Raw genomic sequence first — 15,412 nt, 5'->3', positions numbered from 1 at the left:
AACAAATAAAACCGCGAAGTTTTGAACTTTTTCACTTCTTCGGCCTACGGATGAAGTCGCTCTGAAGAAGTAAGTGTTCAGTCGGTGATGCTCATTAGTAATTGGAGCAGTAAACCCAGGAATTTTATTTAAAACTTGAAGAATTTGTTGACATTTTTTAATTGATTTTTTATTGTTTTTTTTTTTCAAATTTTCATCAACTTTGTGTTTTGAAGACGACATTTGGCTTTCCTGTTCTTTTCTTAGGTTTCTTCGAGTGAGTTTTGTGGAACTTTAATTGAAAACGAAAACTTTTTTAATTTCATGAATTATTTTTATTCAATTGCTTTCTTGTTTCTTTGCTTTTTATTTTTAAATAAATACTTATAAATAATATATTTTATTAATTTATTTAAATTGTTTTTTATTTTTTGGGATGAAATATATGACACATTTGTAGTTGTTTCTTCATTTAATGAAAAGTTGAAGTGCAAAATTATTTTCACTTTATAGCAGAGTTGGCACCTCCTTCCCCTTCTCCTGCAAATCTAAACCTGAGTGCAAAATTTTCTTAAATAGAAATAATTTACATTTAATCGGAGAGGTGCCATAGCCCTCCAAACTAAACCTGAGTGCAACTTTTTTTTAATTAAAATTGTATTTTTTCTATAATATTTTACAATTTTTTGGATATTTTTTGTGCAATTCTTTTGCTTATTCAACTTAAAATTAATTTGGTATGACTCGTTTATGATTTGTTTTATGCTTGCTTTAAAATAAATAAAATAAATAATTTCATAAATTATTTACACAAATTTAAATGAAATAAATTTATGCATTAATTCGTTAAGCTTTGTCCTGAGGATAATCCAAGTCGTTTACTTTGTTTGCGTTTCTCATATTATTTGGTAAGTCGTAGTTTACTAACTAAAATTAAAACTAAAACTAATAAAATTATTTAGTCATTCTTTTTTAAGTGAAGATAAATAGTAAATAGTGGTAGGCAGTAGAATAAGATAAGAGCATAGTTGAGTAGTAGCAGAGGAAGTAAGAAGCTAAGTTAGTTTATACTGTGGTCCTTTAGAAAGGTTGTGCCAAACCATAATGATTGTAGGCTAAATCAGCAGCAGCAGCTTGACCATTGCGGTTCCAGTCAGAGTGCACGATTTCAGCATTCAATGGGCTGCCGGTAATGTAAGCAGTGGTAATGTGTTCCTTCTTCTTAGCCAAAAGATCTTTGAAGAAAGTGGCACCTGTGAGGAATGAAACCAAAGCGTTAACTGTAGTTATTATATATAATAAATTTTAGTGACTTACCGGCCAAGATTAAAGCCAAGAAGGAAATTGCCAAACTCTTGAGGGAGATAAATTTAATGATGGTGAACAAAACTTTAACAACGATGGCCTTCTTCAATTTCAAAGCCAAGAGCAAGGGAACCAACATTTTCTTCATTCTATTTTTACGTGATTCTGTAAGAGAGGAGATAGAATTATGTTTAAATTAATTATTATTATTATTTACATAGTTAATTTACTTTAATACTTTAAATTAAAGCTTAAGTCCTAAACTATATTTTAATGCCCCTGATTAAGATATTTGGTAAACTTCTGGTATATATTATAATCTAATAATACTAGTAGATAATCCAAATATATTTATCAAAGGAATATTCTTTTATTATTATTTTATGTTATTGTTTATTCTTATATTGGATGTGAGTAAGATATATTACTATTGCTGCTTGCAATTAGACATTTTGTATTTATCTTTAGGTGCTTGACGACAGTTACGCTACGATAAATAATGCTGAGCAAAGGAACTTCTATCGCCAATACAACCACTAAGCCAAGTTCTTTAACATAGAAAAGATCTAGTTAATTATGTTTTATTTTAATCGATGTGATTCATTTTAATCCAATGCCAAATAGTTTTAATTGAATTGAATTAATTAAATTTCAATTAATTATTTTATTTTATTTTTATTTTATTTATATATTATTTTTATTTTATTTTTATATTGTTTTTCTTTTTCTTACCTTATTTTTTATGCTATACTTTATTTAATATAATTTAATTTAACATTGTTAAATTATATATTATTTCATATTATTCATATTTTGTATTATTTGCCCTTAATTCGCTTAATTTATCTGTTCATTGTTATTTTAATGTAAAGATTAATATAATATGATTTAATTTCACAGTTTCATTCTTTAATTTATTTTATATAATTTTAAACTATTTATTTGAATCGCTTTTATTTTTTTTTCAAATTTTTTTAACTTCTTATCTTTCATTTTAATTAAATATATTAATTAAATTTCATTGTACTGATTTTTTTATGTGTCTGCTTATATTTTTGTTGTTTTTCTACTTTATTATTTTATTTTATCTTATTTTCTTATTTAAATAATAATTATTAAGCAATTTATCTAGAACTAAATTTAAGATAATATGAACAAATTTAAATCATCTTAAAAGTATGCTTCAGTATATGTCCAAACTTTATTTATTAGACTATGAAATTGTTTGGCTTTATGAAAACTTAAATAGAAGCTTTCGAGTATACGGCTGCCTAAAAGCATGTATTGAAATTTTAATGCAGTGAAGAACATGGAAATGTAAATAAAATATATATTAAGTAAATAAAATTTTCAATAAAAACAAATAAAAAAAAAGTTAACTTTTAAAGTATGAACAACACCCAACACACAAATGGGTTTGGTTTTAAAAAATTAACTTCGGATAGCACCTCCGAACGCTTTTAAATGCATATAAGTTTAGCTTCAGGAATTAATTGACTGTTTTTATACAAATACTGCGTCCAATCTTGTACAGCTGCGTTAGTTATGACTAGGCTTCCAACTTTTAACGTCTTAAGTTAAGTTAATTTTAAGCGCTCAAAGAAATAAATAGAGCACCGTAATATTTCCAGTTACCGGACTTGCAAAGGAACTACCTATCGATACCTTAGCAGTCATATATATGCTATAAGATACTAAATCATTTTATTTATTTGATTAATATTTGATTAATATTATTATAATTTTATTCATAATCATTTTTTACTATTAATAAAATTGTAACAAAATAAAATAATAAAATAAAAACATTTAAATCAAAATTTAAAATTTATTTTGTTATTACGTGCTAGTCTTTACTAAAATGTATTGCATCTATATATTTATATATCATTGGATCTTTCTGTACAGCATCTATCTAGGTATATAGCATCTATCTATATAGCATCTATCTATGTAGCATTTATCTATATAGCATTTACCTATATAGCATTTATCTATATAGCATTTATCTATATGGTAGTTTCATCTACGTCATCTATATAACTTGAATTTATATAGTATTGGGCATACTGAATTTATTTCTGACATTAATCTCGGTGAATGAATTTTGCGGGTGTCTGCACTACATAAATTGTAGGGTTCTAAATTCGTGACTTAAAAAAATCTGATATTTGTTTTACAAAAATAAAACTAAAAAAAAGTATATAAATAATTTCATTTCAATTATCATAGAAAGGCTGGTATAAGTATAACGAGAGACTTTAGGTATGAGTCTACGAGAAATGTGAATTGTATTGTGGTAGTTTTAAGCCTTCTATTGAATTTTTCTTTTTGCAAGAATGAAGAAAATATCTTAAAGATTTTTCAAAAGAAAGTGAAAAAATTCTTTCCTTAAAATTTTATTTCAGTTTAGGGCTTTTATTGCGAAATTTAAGAGTTTTATGAAGAAAATAAGGAATTTTACTTTAAAAGTTTCTACCTTTATAGAACTTGTACAATAGAGAAGTTCATATTAATTTTGCAGAGTAAAGAGAAAAAATATTTTTTTTTTAATTTGTTGGAATTAATTTTTAAAGTGGCAAGTTTTCCGACTCATAAATTCTTAAAGTGAAGTTCATGCATTATCAAGAAATCGACATGCACATACATTTTCATTTGAAACTCTTCAACTTTTAACTTTGGACTTTGTTTGCCCATAAAACCCTTTTACGAAGGCAATAAAAGTGATAAACTTCTTGTGTGTGAAATATGAAATACTTTCCACTTCGCACCAAACAAGTGCCATAAAAGTGCCTTGTAAGGTTCATAGGAAAAAAAAAAGAAAAAAATTGAAGAAATTATGGTCAACATTCTTGATGGCTTAAACGCTCGCTAAATGGCCAAAATGCGTAAAAGTAACCAGACCATTTGATAACGCATTGCCGCACGCCTGCGTTCCAATGAGCCAAAATCGTAGTTGAAAATATCTTAAACGCTTTTTGGTATTTGTTTTTAAGGGTGCGGCCTCGCCTATTGGCTTCCCGAGCACAAACAATTCCGAAACCGAAATCTTTTTGGCTGTCATAATGCGTCGCTCCGCTCAGTGCGTGTACGTGCATACGCTGGTATGAATGTGCGTGTATCATCTGGCCCGGGTACTCAATCGTACGTGCTCGCATCTATGAAAATTTCACTTTGCAAAATTAATTTTGTTGTTGTTGGTATTATTTGTTGTTGTTGCAGTTGTTGCTGCTGTTGTTGTTGTTGTTGAATTGTCGTTGCTTTCTGAACGCTATTGGTAACATAATTGCGTGAAATTCGAAAGTTTTTTTCTTTTTCCATTTAAAATTTTTATTTTTTTTGTTTTTTTTTTGGTAATTTATTTATTTATAAATTATTTGCGTTTTTTATTTAAATTTGTTTTTTTTCCATCATTTTTTCTGTGAATTTATGCTGCATTAGGCAACATACTTGGCTGCATTATAGGCAAAGGTTTGCCTTAAACAATTTAGTTTACAGCCGCAATTTTTTTCATAAATTTATTATATTAATTTTTGGTATTTGTGTATCTCAACTGGAGACAGTGAATTTTTTTCAAGTATTTACTTCAAATTTTACTTCAGACTGGATATGTTTAAGTCTTTGTTTATGTGAATAAATAATAAAAAGAAGATATTTAAACATTATGTGACTTAACGTTGGGTGTGCACCTCAGACAGTACTTTAGTCACGTATTTTTAAATGTGTCTCCCAAGTTCTCAAACTACTGTAGATTTATATGTCAAATATTAGCTCATCTAATACGGCCTTTTTCTAATTTCCAAAATTGAAAAATTTCCAAGTAAGACGGAAACTCAAATTTCTTTAGTCAGTCGAAATTTCAGATGCAAGGATTTCATTTATAAATCATAATGGCAATCGCAAGCGTGACTGAGAGTTAGATATAGGGTGATGCCCCATTCTTAAAAGTACGATCGAAGTAATATTCCACAATGAAAGGTAAAATTTATTGAGCAATCTATGAGGTCTCAAAATTTATACGTTTTATGATCGATATCCATTTCCGTTAACAGTGAAGATATGCACGACAAAGCTAATTTAGTCCAACTATATCTTTTCAAAATCACAAAATTCGTGTAAAAAGTTCTTGATGTGAATATTAAACTAACTAAAGCGATTAAAATTTGAAGAGTTTAAATGACTTTTAAGTTGAAGAATTTTAACAAAAAGTTTAAAATTTTAAATTAAAGAGGAATAAGTGTAAGAAATATAAGTAAGTCTTAATGTAGAAATATTTATATTTGTTGTAATAATCATTGCCTGTACTTTTAGGGATATGATATATAAATTTCAATTATTGGTGAAGAATATAAAACCTATAATTGAACAAAGTACTAAATAAATAATAATTCTACTTTTTATTTCGCAAGGAATTCAAAATAATATTGTTTTCTTTGTATTTCTTACAGTTTTGTCCAGTGTTTAAGATCGATACGTTGAAGTGCGCCACTTCCCTATATTTTATCTCTATTTAAAATATATCCATTTTTCTGCCCCACTTTCATATATGTATCTATCTTACTGTCTATTCATCTGTCAATTCATCTATCTATCTATTCATCTGTCAATTCATTTATCTATCTATATATATCAATTTATCCATCTATCTATCTATCTATCTATCTATGTATCTATCTATCTATCTATTTATTTATCTATCTATCTATATATATATTTATCATATATATATTTATCATCTATCTATTTATCTATCTGTTTATTTATCTACATATCTATTTATAATCTATCTATCCATCTGTTTATCTGTCTACCTATCTAATTATCTATTTATTATCTATCTATATATCTATTGCATCTATATAAGTGTTTAAATGTAGGATTTTAATTTTTTTATTGCAAACATCAATGATGACAGTTTTTATATCTTTTATATGATATATGATTAACATTTATTCACCTTCAACATTTAGAATAAAAAACCAATACAACTAAATAACTAAATTTAGAAAATTTTATAAAAAAGTGGAGTTAATTAAATCTTATTTTACTACAAATCTAAATAAAATTAGAAAAAAAAATTAAGTTTTATTTAACAACAGAAATTCCTATTAATAAATGAGTTGGATATTACTTGACATTGTCCAATTAACCAGTGCAAAAATATATAAATAAAATTTGGTCATTAAAACAATTAATTATAAATGAAATAAAGAAAATAAATTTTTAAACTGAAGTAAAAGATAATGCAAACATGAATTGAAGGATTTAAAGAATAATCCTTTTATAGGAGTTTGTTGGACTTTTGTTAAAAAAAAATTGTTTCAGAATGTTTTCAAAATAAAAAATGTATATAGCACTTAATGTGAAGTGCACAAAGTATATATGTAGAAGCAATTAAAAAAACATTGTCATTAAAAGCGATAAGCTTCTTTCATTTATCCTTTCCTCTTCGCAACAAAATAAAAAATTTTAATTAAAAGTTCTCTGGTAACCTTGCCAACTTTGAAAAATATAAAAATATTTTTGTCAAAACAAGCCATTTATAAAAAATATCTAAATTTAAGATAAAAACACAAAATTATATAAAATAAAATAAAATTAAAATAAGAAAGTCATAAATGAAAGCGTATTCCCATGACAAAATCATGCTAAGCACGTGTCCAACTTCATATTTAAAAAAAATTAAAAGCAAAAAACAGTGTTTCAAAAGCCATTTTTCGCATAACGACCACAATCAGGAGCAACAACACTAGGTATCAACACTATTTTAGTCCTTTTAGTCCTTTTAGTTTTTAGTTGTCAAGTGAAGAAAAAGCAGCTATAAAAAGTTTTATCTGCTAAAAGCAAGGAAATCCGTGTACGCTTTTAGGCGTTGCTACCGTTTAACAATGCACGCCGGCACTTGAAAATATTTTTTCCGCTGTCAGAAAATGTTGAACTCAGCAATAGAAAAGTGACGCAATGGTTAAGTGTTTCCACTCTTCCATTTACCAGAGCTGGGTGTTTTTTTTAAATCCCAACAACGAGTTAACCGGAATGGAATGTGCCGGAAAGTATGTTTAAATATGTGCAGATGTGAGTGTTTCCAGTCCGTTTTGCTTTTTTGTTGTGTTAAATCCAGCGCTCGTAAGCAATTATCTGTCTGTCCATTGAAATACAGTGGAGGAGATGGTTTTTATTATATTGCTTATATTCTTTTTAAAGAGTATGGCTTATTAAATTTTATTTATTCTTTATTTAATTTTAGTTGTTTATTTTTATATATTCTATTTTATATTTTGCTTTATTAAATGACTATTAATTTAGTTGAGATTCTGTCTTTCTTGACAGTGTTTGTTCTATTATTACTATCATTGCCCTTCTATTATTATTGTATATTATTATAATATGATAGTCAATTTATCCGGAGGAGGAGAAACAGAAGTAAACATTTTTATTTATTATGGATATATAAGTACTAATGGAACTGCATTTAATATAAAAGATTTAATAGGATTGAAATAAAATTTAATATATACAACCATTTTTGTGTAAAATAGTCAGTTTTATAAAATAAATTTATAAGAAGTTAATTATATAAAAATTAATAATAAAAAGAATAACTGGAATAATACAGGATAATAAAAATATGATACCAAAATATGTAATACATCCCTATATATCAATGAAGTTTTTATGGTGAGAATAATAATATTAATAAATAATAAGTAATTTATGTATGGACTTACATAAATAATGACTTAATGATAAATAATGATAAATAATGACAGCAAAATTAAAATAAAGGTTTAATAAAAATAAAGGATATTAATTGATTAAAGTAGTAACGTGAGAAAGTAGAGATTGGTATATTTAAGGATAAAAAAAATATGTATATATTAAAAATAAAAAAAATTAAAAATATGTCTTGAACAAAGCATTTAGAAGAGAAATAAAGGATGATAATATATAGAAAGAAATATTAGAGTAGAAGGAAAAACTAAATGGAATAATTAATATATAAATTGATATAAATTAATATAAAAATAAATTATTATAACTTATGGAAAGTCAGATATATACATAATACCAAAAGAATTAAAAAGGAAAGGTATGAGGTATATAAAAGGTATATAATGAAACTAAAATAAAGGTATTTGGTTAAAAAAAGTAAGGAGAGAAGGTATAGATAGGTACAGACTTACAGATAGTACAAATTAGTACAGATAATATTTAAGAAAAATAAAAAAAAAATAAAAAAAAATGTGTTTATTAAAAATAAAAATTAAAAAAAAAATATATGTATCAAAAAAGTTAGAAGAGAAAGAATAAATATTAAATAGAAATGGGTGTTGTAAAGAATAAAAAAATAAGATCTATAGGCAATAACTACAAAAGTAAAAAGAGGTTATATACATCAAAGTAGTTGAGAAATAAAAAAAAAATAATGATAAAGTAGAGATGGGTGTATTTAAAAATATGAAACACAAGATGTAGAATTAATTATATTAAATAATAATATTAATAATATTGATTAAGACTGTTATTATTATATTTTACCAGACATATAATATAGTATAATAATAATAAAAACAAATAAAGTTAAATAATATGCGAAGAGAACTAAAAACATGTTATTTTAAAGTAGGGATAGTAAAGATAGGGAGGGATAGGGAGTAGTAAAAAAAATAAAAAAAAAGAAAAATAAATATATGTTAGAAATAAATATGTTATATTTTAAATTAAGAAAGCCTCATAACAGGATAATAATAAAAAAAATTAAACCGAAAAATAGAAATAGATATTAATGAGCCAGGTATGTCGGATTATATACCTATAGATGAAGATAGCGTTCATGTTTATAAATGAAGAATTTTTATTAAAATACTAAAATATAATGTAATAAAATAAGTCATAATATTATAATTACATAAAATAATAAAATATAATGTAAAAAAAAAATTATTAAAAAATTAAATATAATTTTTTATATATCGATATGAAACGAATAAAAATAACTCGAAAACAGTGGGGTCAACTTCAAACTTTTTTTCTTTCTCTCCCCTATTTCTTATTATAAAATGAATAATATCTTATTAATGTGAGTTATATTTCTTTAGAATATTAGTCATACAGAGGATGTATCAAGTCTAGGGTTTTATTTTAAATTTATAGTGCAGTGTCAATATAGACCTCCGCTTTCTAAATGTCCCCTTTAACTACTCCACTGATATAAGTTCAGTTATAATTCTGTAATTCTTAGTTTAAAAATAGAAACATTTTACAGAATCTTTGCTAAAGGCACAGACAAGATTTATTGCATTAATTTGACTGCAAAAAAATTTCCGTATTCTGCCAAGTCTTCGACGACTGCAATGGCAACAGTTGTGCTGGCCAGAATCTGTTAGAATCTGAGCAATGCCGAATGTAATCTCACTGAACAGTTATGGAAGATTGCAAAATTATGTGCGAGTCAAAGTGCAGTTTGTGCGAATAGAAGAAAAGTAAACTGAAGAACGAGCGGATTATGGTAATGGATTGAATGCGTAAAGCACTACAACGGCTTAAGCTTATCAGAAATAATAAATCATATTATGTAGTACTAATAAGAGTATCTTTGCCATTGAAATTTTTGATATTAAGCAATTAAATTATAAAAATTAAGAATATTTGCGACACTATTAACTTTTCTAATAATTAAAACTCATTAAGACATAATTAAACACAGATAAAAATGAACGGTACGACTTACCTTCCATGCTGCGTCCATTGAATTCCTCTTCATTATCCTCTTCATCATCTCCTGAGAATGAAATATTCAGTTCATGGGTTTGTAAATAACGTTCGGCACGTTCCTCGAATGATTCAATGCCATTGGCAGCACCGAAAGAGCGACCACTTTCAGTGCGATCCACGCGTAAACCACCAAATAATGGCACCGATGCTTCATTATCGATTCTATTAATCATATTCACTAAATCCTTTTCACTGTTATCCTGTGAGGGCAGAGCAGCGGCAGTGCACACAAAAGCGGCAATAAGCGCAACATACACGAATTTTGTACACATTTTGGCAGATATTTTTAAATTTATTAAGATTTCTTTAATTAAAATTGAATTTATTATTTAATTAAAATTAATTAAGCGTTAATCCGTTCGTTTTGCACCAAGCACTAAAGCACCAATTCGATTTGTTGGCTTTGATAGTTGGAAGTGTTTTGTGTTTGATTAAGTGGTTAACAGGTCTATTTATATTTCAGACAGGCGAATGGATTGTCAAGCTCAATTTCTACAGTTCCCAATTTCTACCAATTTCTTTACTAGAAATCAATTCCAAGCAATAACAAAAAACTACCCACATATATACAAGTACATATTACATATGCACCAACTACACTGGCAACAACAATAACAATGTTGCATATTAAATAAAATTCAAATTCAGTTCGTTTAATGTGTCATTTCGTATCTTCAATTCCGTCACCAGACACTTACGAAATGACAATTTCTTACCCATAATTGCTTTGCAAGAAACTTATTTGGCCATTGTTGGCACCTGCCTTGTATGAATTGACCAACCTGCCTGGCCCGGCCGTCCGTCCCATTCACTCTCGGCATGCCATAATTTAATAAACGTACGCACATTGCATTACTCCAAACGAAAGGGAAGTGTCCATATGTCTGTATTTGGGCGCTCGTAACGCCCTTCATAATCGTCCGCATTCGTATCCGCATTTTTAAGCCAAAAGCGCTGCTTCACACAATTTTGGGAGTGAATGTCCTATTTTTGTTGTTGTCTGCGTTGATCGCTTCTAACCGTTTTCATAGCAAAACCGTAAGACGCAACGCGTTTAGTATCGCTTAGTAGCGCTTAGTATGCGGCATTGGTCACGCTTGTGTTTGCTACAAAACGTGACTTTATTCATTTATTGTGGTGCCATTATTCCCTTCCTTGCTTCCACTACTCTTACATCCATCCATGTATTTTGTGTTGTTCCAGATTCTTTTGGGTTTTGGTAACCAGTTTCGATTCGATACGTTGAGCCACGTCTTCAAATGCAAAATGTCTTCATATTAATACCGCGGCTGTCTCATAATTTCTAATTGGCTTTAATAACACTGCAAAGTGCTGGCATTAAGGTAAATATTAAATGGTAATTTGTTGCAGTGTATTTGTGAAATTCTGATTTGAAATTTATTTTATGCCGGCTTTGTTCCAAATTTTTTGGTTTTAATAAGCTTTCGATTTCATTAAAATGTACTTTTTGGTATGCAAACCTGAAAAGCGATCAATTTGAATATTTTATTTTTTACTTTCAAGTAGAATTCGGTACAGAAAACAGTGGGGCAATGTCTCTTACAAGAAATGAATATTAATTTTATGTACGTTTAATTAGTCATCAAGATGAACAATACTGAATTATATACTGAATACGGATACGTTAGCAACAATATCCTCTACAGATATCCTCTATAGCAAAAGTATGGTAAAACTTTATACTAAATAATCTTAGATTCTTAGATTGTCTCATATTCAGCATTTGCAATATTATCCTCTACTTGTTTTTTATTCGTATGACAGTTAAAGTATAACTTTAGGGTTTCGTGCAACACTTCTCCAGTTTCAACATTCTGACATATGTTTTTCCTCTATTTCTCCTGCATTGGATTTACAGTTAAAGTATGTCTTTAGAGTTCCGTTCCACACTCTTCAAATTTTATGGTTTTTTGCAAGTTTTTCTCCTTGTCTTTTTCTTCATTGATGTTACAGTTAAAGTATTGTTTTAGTATACCGTTTAACACTTCTTCAGTTTTCATGGTTTTACGCAAGTGTTTCCAGTAATTGGTAACATTGATCTTCAATTAATCTATCATACTAAATTTAATGCCGGTGTTCCACTATTCTTCTTCAGTTTGGATTTATGATTTTCACAATTTATGAGTCAGTATTTAGGATTAATTTAGTGCAACATAGGCAGCCGAACTGCTTGTCTGCAACTTCATTTAGACTTTTACAGAAATATCGGCAATCATTATATTTGTGCTTATTCAACATAGTCCAGTTTTACTCTCAGGGAATTAACAATTCTCTTAATGAGCTTTCGTTCTTTCGCAAATAAAAGGACGCTTTCAGATGTAGTTTAGACTATTTGCTTACTGGATAGCAGCCTAAAGACAATTTCGACTAAGGTTTTCAGTCATTCGAATATAGCAGGACATGGGATGAGACTCTAAGTCTCTTCTATAGAATTGCACTTATCAATTTCTGTACCTGCTTGTCATGACGAAAACTGACTTATGATGATTTTTTAGCGGCAGTTCAATAAATATAGGTTTAAATTTACTTTCGTAGGCAAGTGAATGGTGACATGGTCCGTAAAATAAAATGCTTGAATTTAGATTCATTTTGGAGGAAGAAGATATAAATGTTTTAAATTATATTCATTTTCGAGAACATCATTATAGAGCAACATTTAGCTACGAGTATGCATGCCCTGATGAAATTCTGGTAGGTAATGTTTGCCGATATTTACGGATGAGACATCGGGGTATTTGTTGTATCCCTGTTCATGTTGTTGCCTATTTTTTCAATCACTACAAATCACCTGAATATAAATTAGCTATATTCTCTACATATGTTGGAAAACAACACTAAAGTCTACATATGTCGATCAAATATAAATTAAGAAAGAGACTCAACAGCCTCCTGCACCGAATTAGGGTTGAAAGGGTCATATAAGCTTTCCAACCCCAGCAACGTTTTTTAAGCTGAGATCTTAGCAATATGCCAGATGGATGGCTCACTAAAGACTTGCTCCACATGTAATAAAAAATATATATGTTATGTTGACATCAAGACTGCAATTAAAGTAATAATACCGCTTATGTCAACATCAAAAAGCTTTGTAGAATGCAGGAATGCGATGTGTATTCTAGAGACAATAAAAAAGTGCGGATCTACTGAATGCATTTTAATGAATGCATAAGGGTATAGAAAGCAATGAAATAATGAAAGCAATGAAAAAGTTTAGCTGCTAAGAACTTTCTTCTTAGATTTACTTGATTAGACATTCCTCTATAGTCCGTAACACAAATCCAGGAGCGGGGCATGTTTGAGCAAACATATAGAATAAAAATGCAAACATGGGCTTAATAGAAGCGAGCCATTACCATGTTTAGGTCATATAACATAAAACATACAAACTCACAGGGTATTGTCTGCTATCGTTACTTGCTCTCAAAATGAGATTGCTCGACAGCGAAATATGTGGGAAATGTAGAATATTGAACTCAAGGTAGACAGTGAAGTATATTATCTGTCAATTTGCAGCATTGATAAGACTAAGGCAAAACTATATAAGAGATTTAAGGCTCACGGGTTTAATTAACGCCATGAAAAAATAATTTGTCAGACTGCTGCAATTCGGCAAAAACGTGTCAATTTTCATTAAATTGGCAACACTGCTATCTTTATAAATATATTTTTTTTCCAACGTGATAACATTAAGGACTTATTTCATCCTTTTGAGTATTTTTCGACCCAGTCAGTCATTCTAAACTGTTCTAACTTTAAAGAAAATCACCTTGGGTGCATCAATGAAAATTCTGTGAAGTGATAATAATAATATAATAGAAATCTCTTAAAAATAGAATTTACTTAAAAAGATTCCGAAAGTTTTTCCGAGTAATCGCTGTTTTTATTACTTAGCAAATGTTTTCAATAGAAAAAATTTTCCTAGCTTTTATTGACATATTTGCTTCAAATAAGTTGAGAGTTTCACTAAATGATTAATTGATTCGTTGAGACGTTAGTAGTTAAGATTTTAATAAAAATTATCTTAACAACTTATTTAGAACCAAGATCTTCAGATTTTTATTTAATTATCTTATTTATTTATTTTTATTCCATTTTAAAACATAATGTTTCGACTTTGTGCCCACTGTGTTGTATGATAAATAATATTGAGTGTTGTTAGAAAAACCTATAATAAAAATTTTAAACACGTACTTAAGCCATTAGCATTAGACCAACCAGAATACCAGTGCACTGAAAGCAGCATTCCAAGTGGAATTTATTACCCAAATTAAAACTGTGTTTAAACGAGTACGCACACTACTTTTTAGTTTTTGGCTGAGATACTTAGATACTTTTTGTTTGTTTTTTTTTTGTTTGGTTTTTGGTATCAAAAGTGACACTTTATGACTGCAGAAGAAAGTTTTTAGTTTTTCAAAGAAACTTTGTCAGGGCCACATTTCAATGCATAATTTACTACTATTAAATCGAATCTTAATTTGGTTGGCAGAAAATAGGTTATCACTTCGTAACCGTTGGGTAAAGTATCTCAGAAGTATCTGAAGCACGCTGCGGCGCTAATTATGTGAGAATTCAAAAGATTATAGCTGCAATTAAAAATTTCAATTTAAAATGAAATTATTTAAGAAATTATTGTGTTCCCGACAAATGAGTAGCAATTAAATTTAATGTGACTTGAGCTTGTCACTCGTGGAATGCACTGAGTCATTTGGAAAGTTATTGCAATGGCCGTGAGCCACCAGCTGTGCATGTCGTGAGGAAGAAGATTTTTTACAGCCAAACAATAAGAAACTATCTTTGCTATAAATTCCATTTAATAAAAAAATATTTAATTATTTTTTTTAATTATTTTCAGTAGTAAAGTGCTTCGAGGCTCAGATATCCTGGTATCTTTCAATTTAAATATGAAAAAAGAAAATTCTTTTATGTATTTTCAATAATTTTTATTGACTACTTTGTTCGCATTTCTCTTATGGTTTGTACATGGTTTTTGTTCGTATTGAGGTTTTTATTAAAAATATTTATAAATAATTTAATTAAAATATTAATAAATTAAATAAATAATTTCTGACTGTTATGTAGGTATGTATGTGATGGAGTATTGGGGTGTTTGTGTATTGTTTGATTTGATGTGGTTATAATTTATTTTTAAATGCTTAACTCAGATGCAAAATTAGCTTAAATGGTTTAAAATATTTTTATATAAATAAACTTTTTTATAATAAAAATAAATTAAGTTTGGTTTTTAATAAATTACTACAAACTAATTTTAAACGAAGGCACATTTTTGGCATTATCTTTTCCTATGCAACAAATTGCAGCAATCGTTTGTGCT

The 15,412-nt window shown here is 28.1% G+C and overlaps 1 protein-coding gene across 1 annotated transcript; it reads right to left on the bottom strand.

Moving 5' to 3' along the window:
* Positions 1–300: 300 nt before the first annotated feature.
* On the bottom strand, positions 301–10,488 carry LOC119677750. The gene is made up of 3 exons (XM_038089232.1): positions 10,016–10,488; positions 1,297–1,449; positions 301–1,232 (listed from the first exon to the last, which is right to left on the bottom strand). The coding sequence occupies exons 1-3, from the start codon at positions 10,329–10,331 to the stop codon at positions 1,060–1,062; spliced, it is 642 nt and encodes a 213-aa protein (XP_037945160.1). The 5' UTR covers positions 10,332–10,488; the 3' UTR covers positions 301–1,059.
* Positions 10,489–15,412: the final 4,924 nt, after the last annotated feature.

Source organism: Teleopsis dalmanni, chromosome 2 (genome assembly GCF_002237135.1).
Source record: "Teleopsis dalmanni isolate 2A chromosome 2, ASM223713v2, whole genome shotgun sequence".
NCBI lineage: Eukaryota > Metazoa > Arthropoda > Insecta > Diptera > Diopsidae > Teleopsis > Teleopsis dalmanni.
The sequence above is the reverse complement of the archived record's forward strand: the minus strand, read 5'-3'. Positions and strand labels throughout refer to the sequence as shown.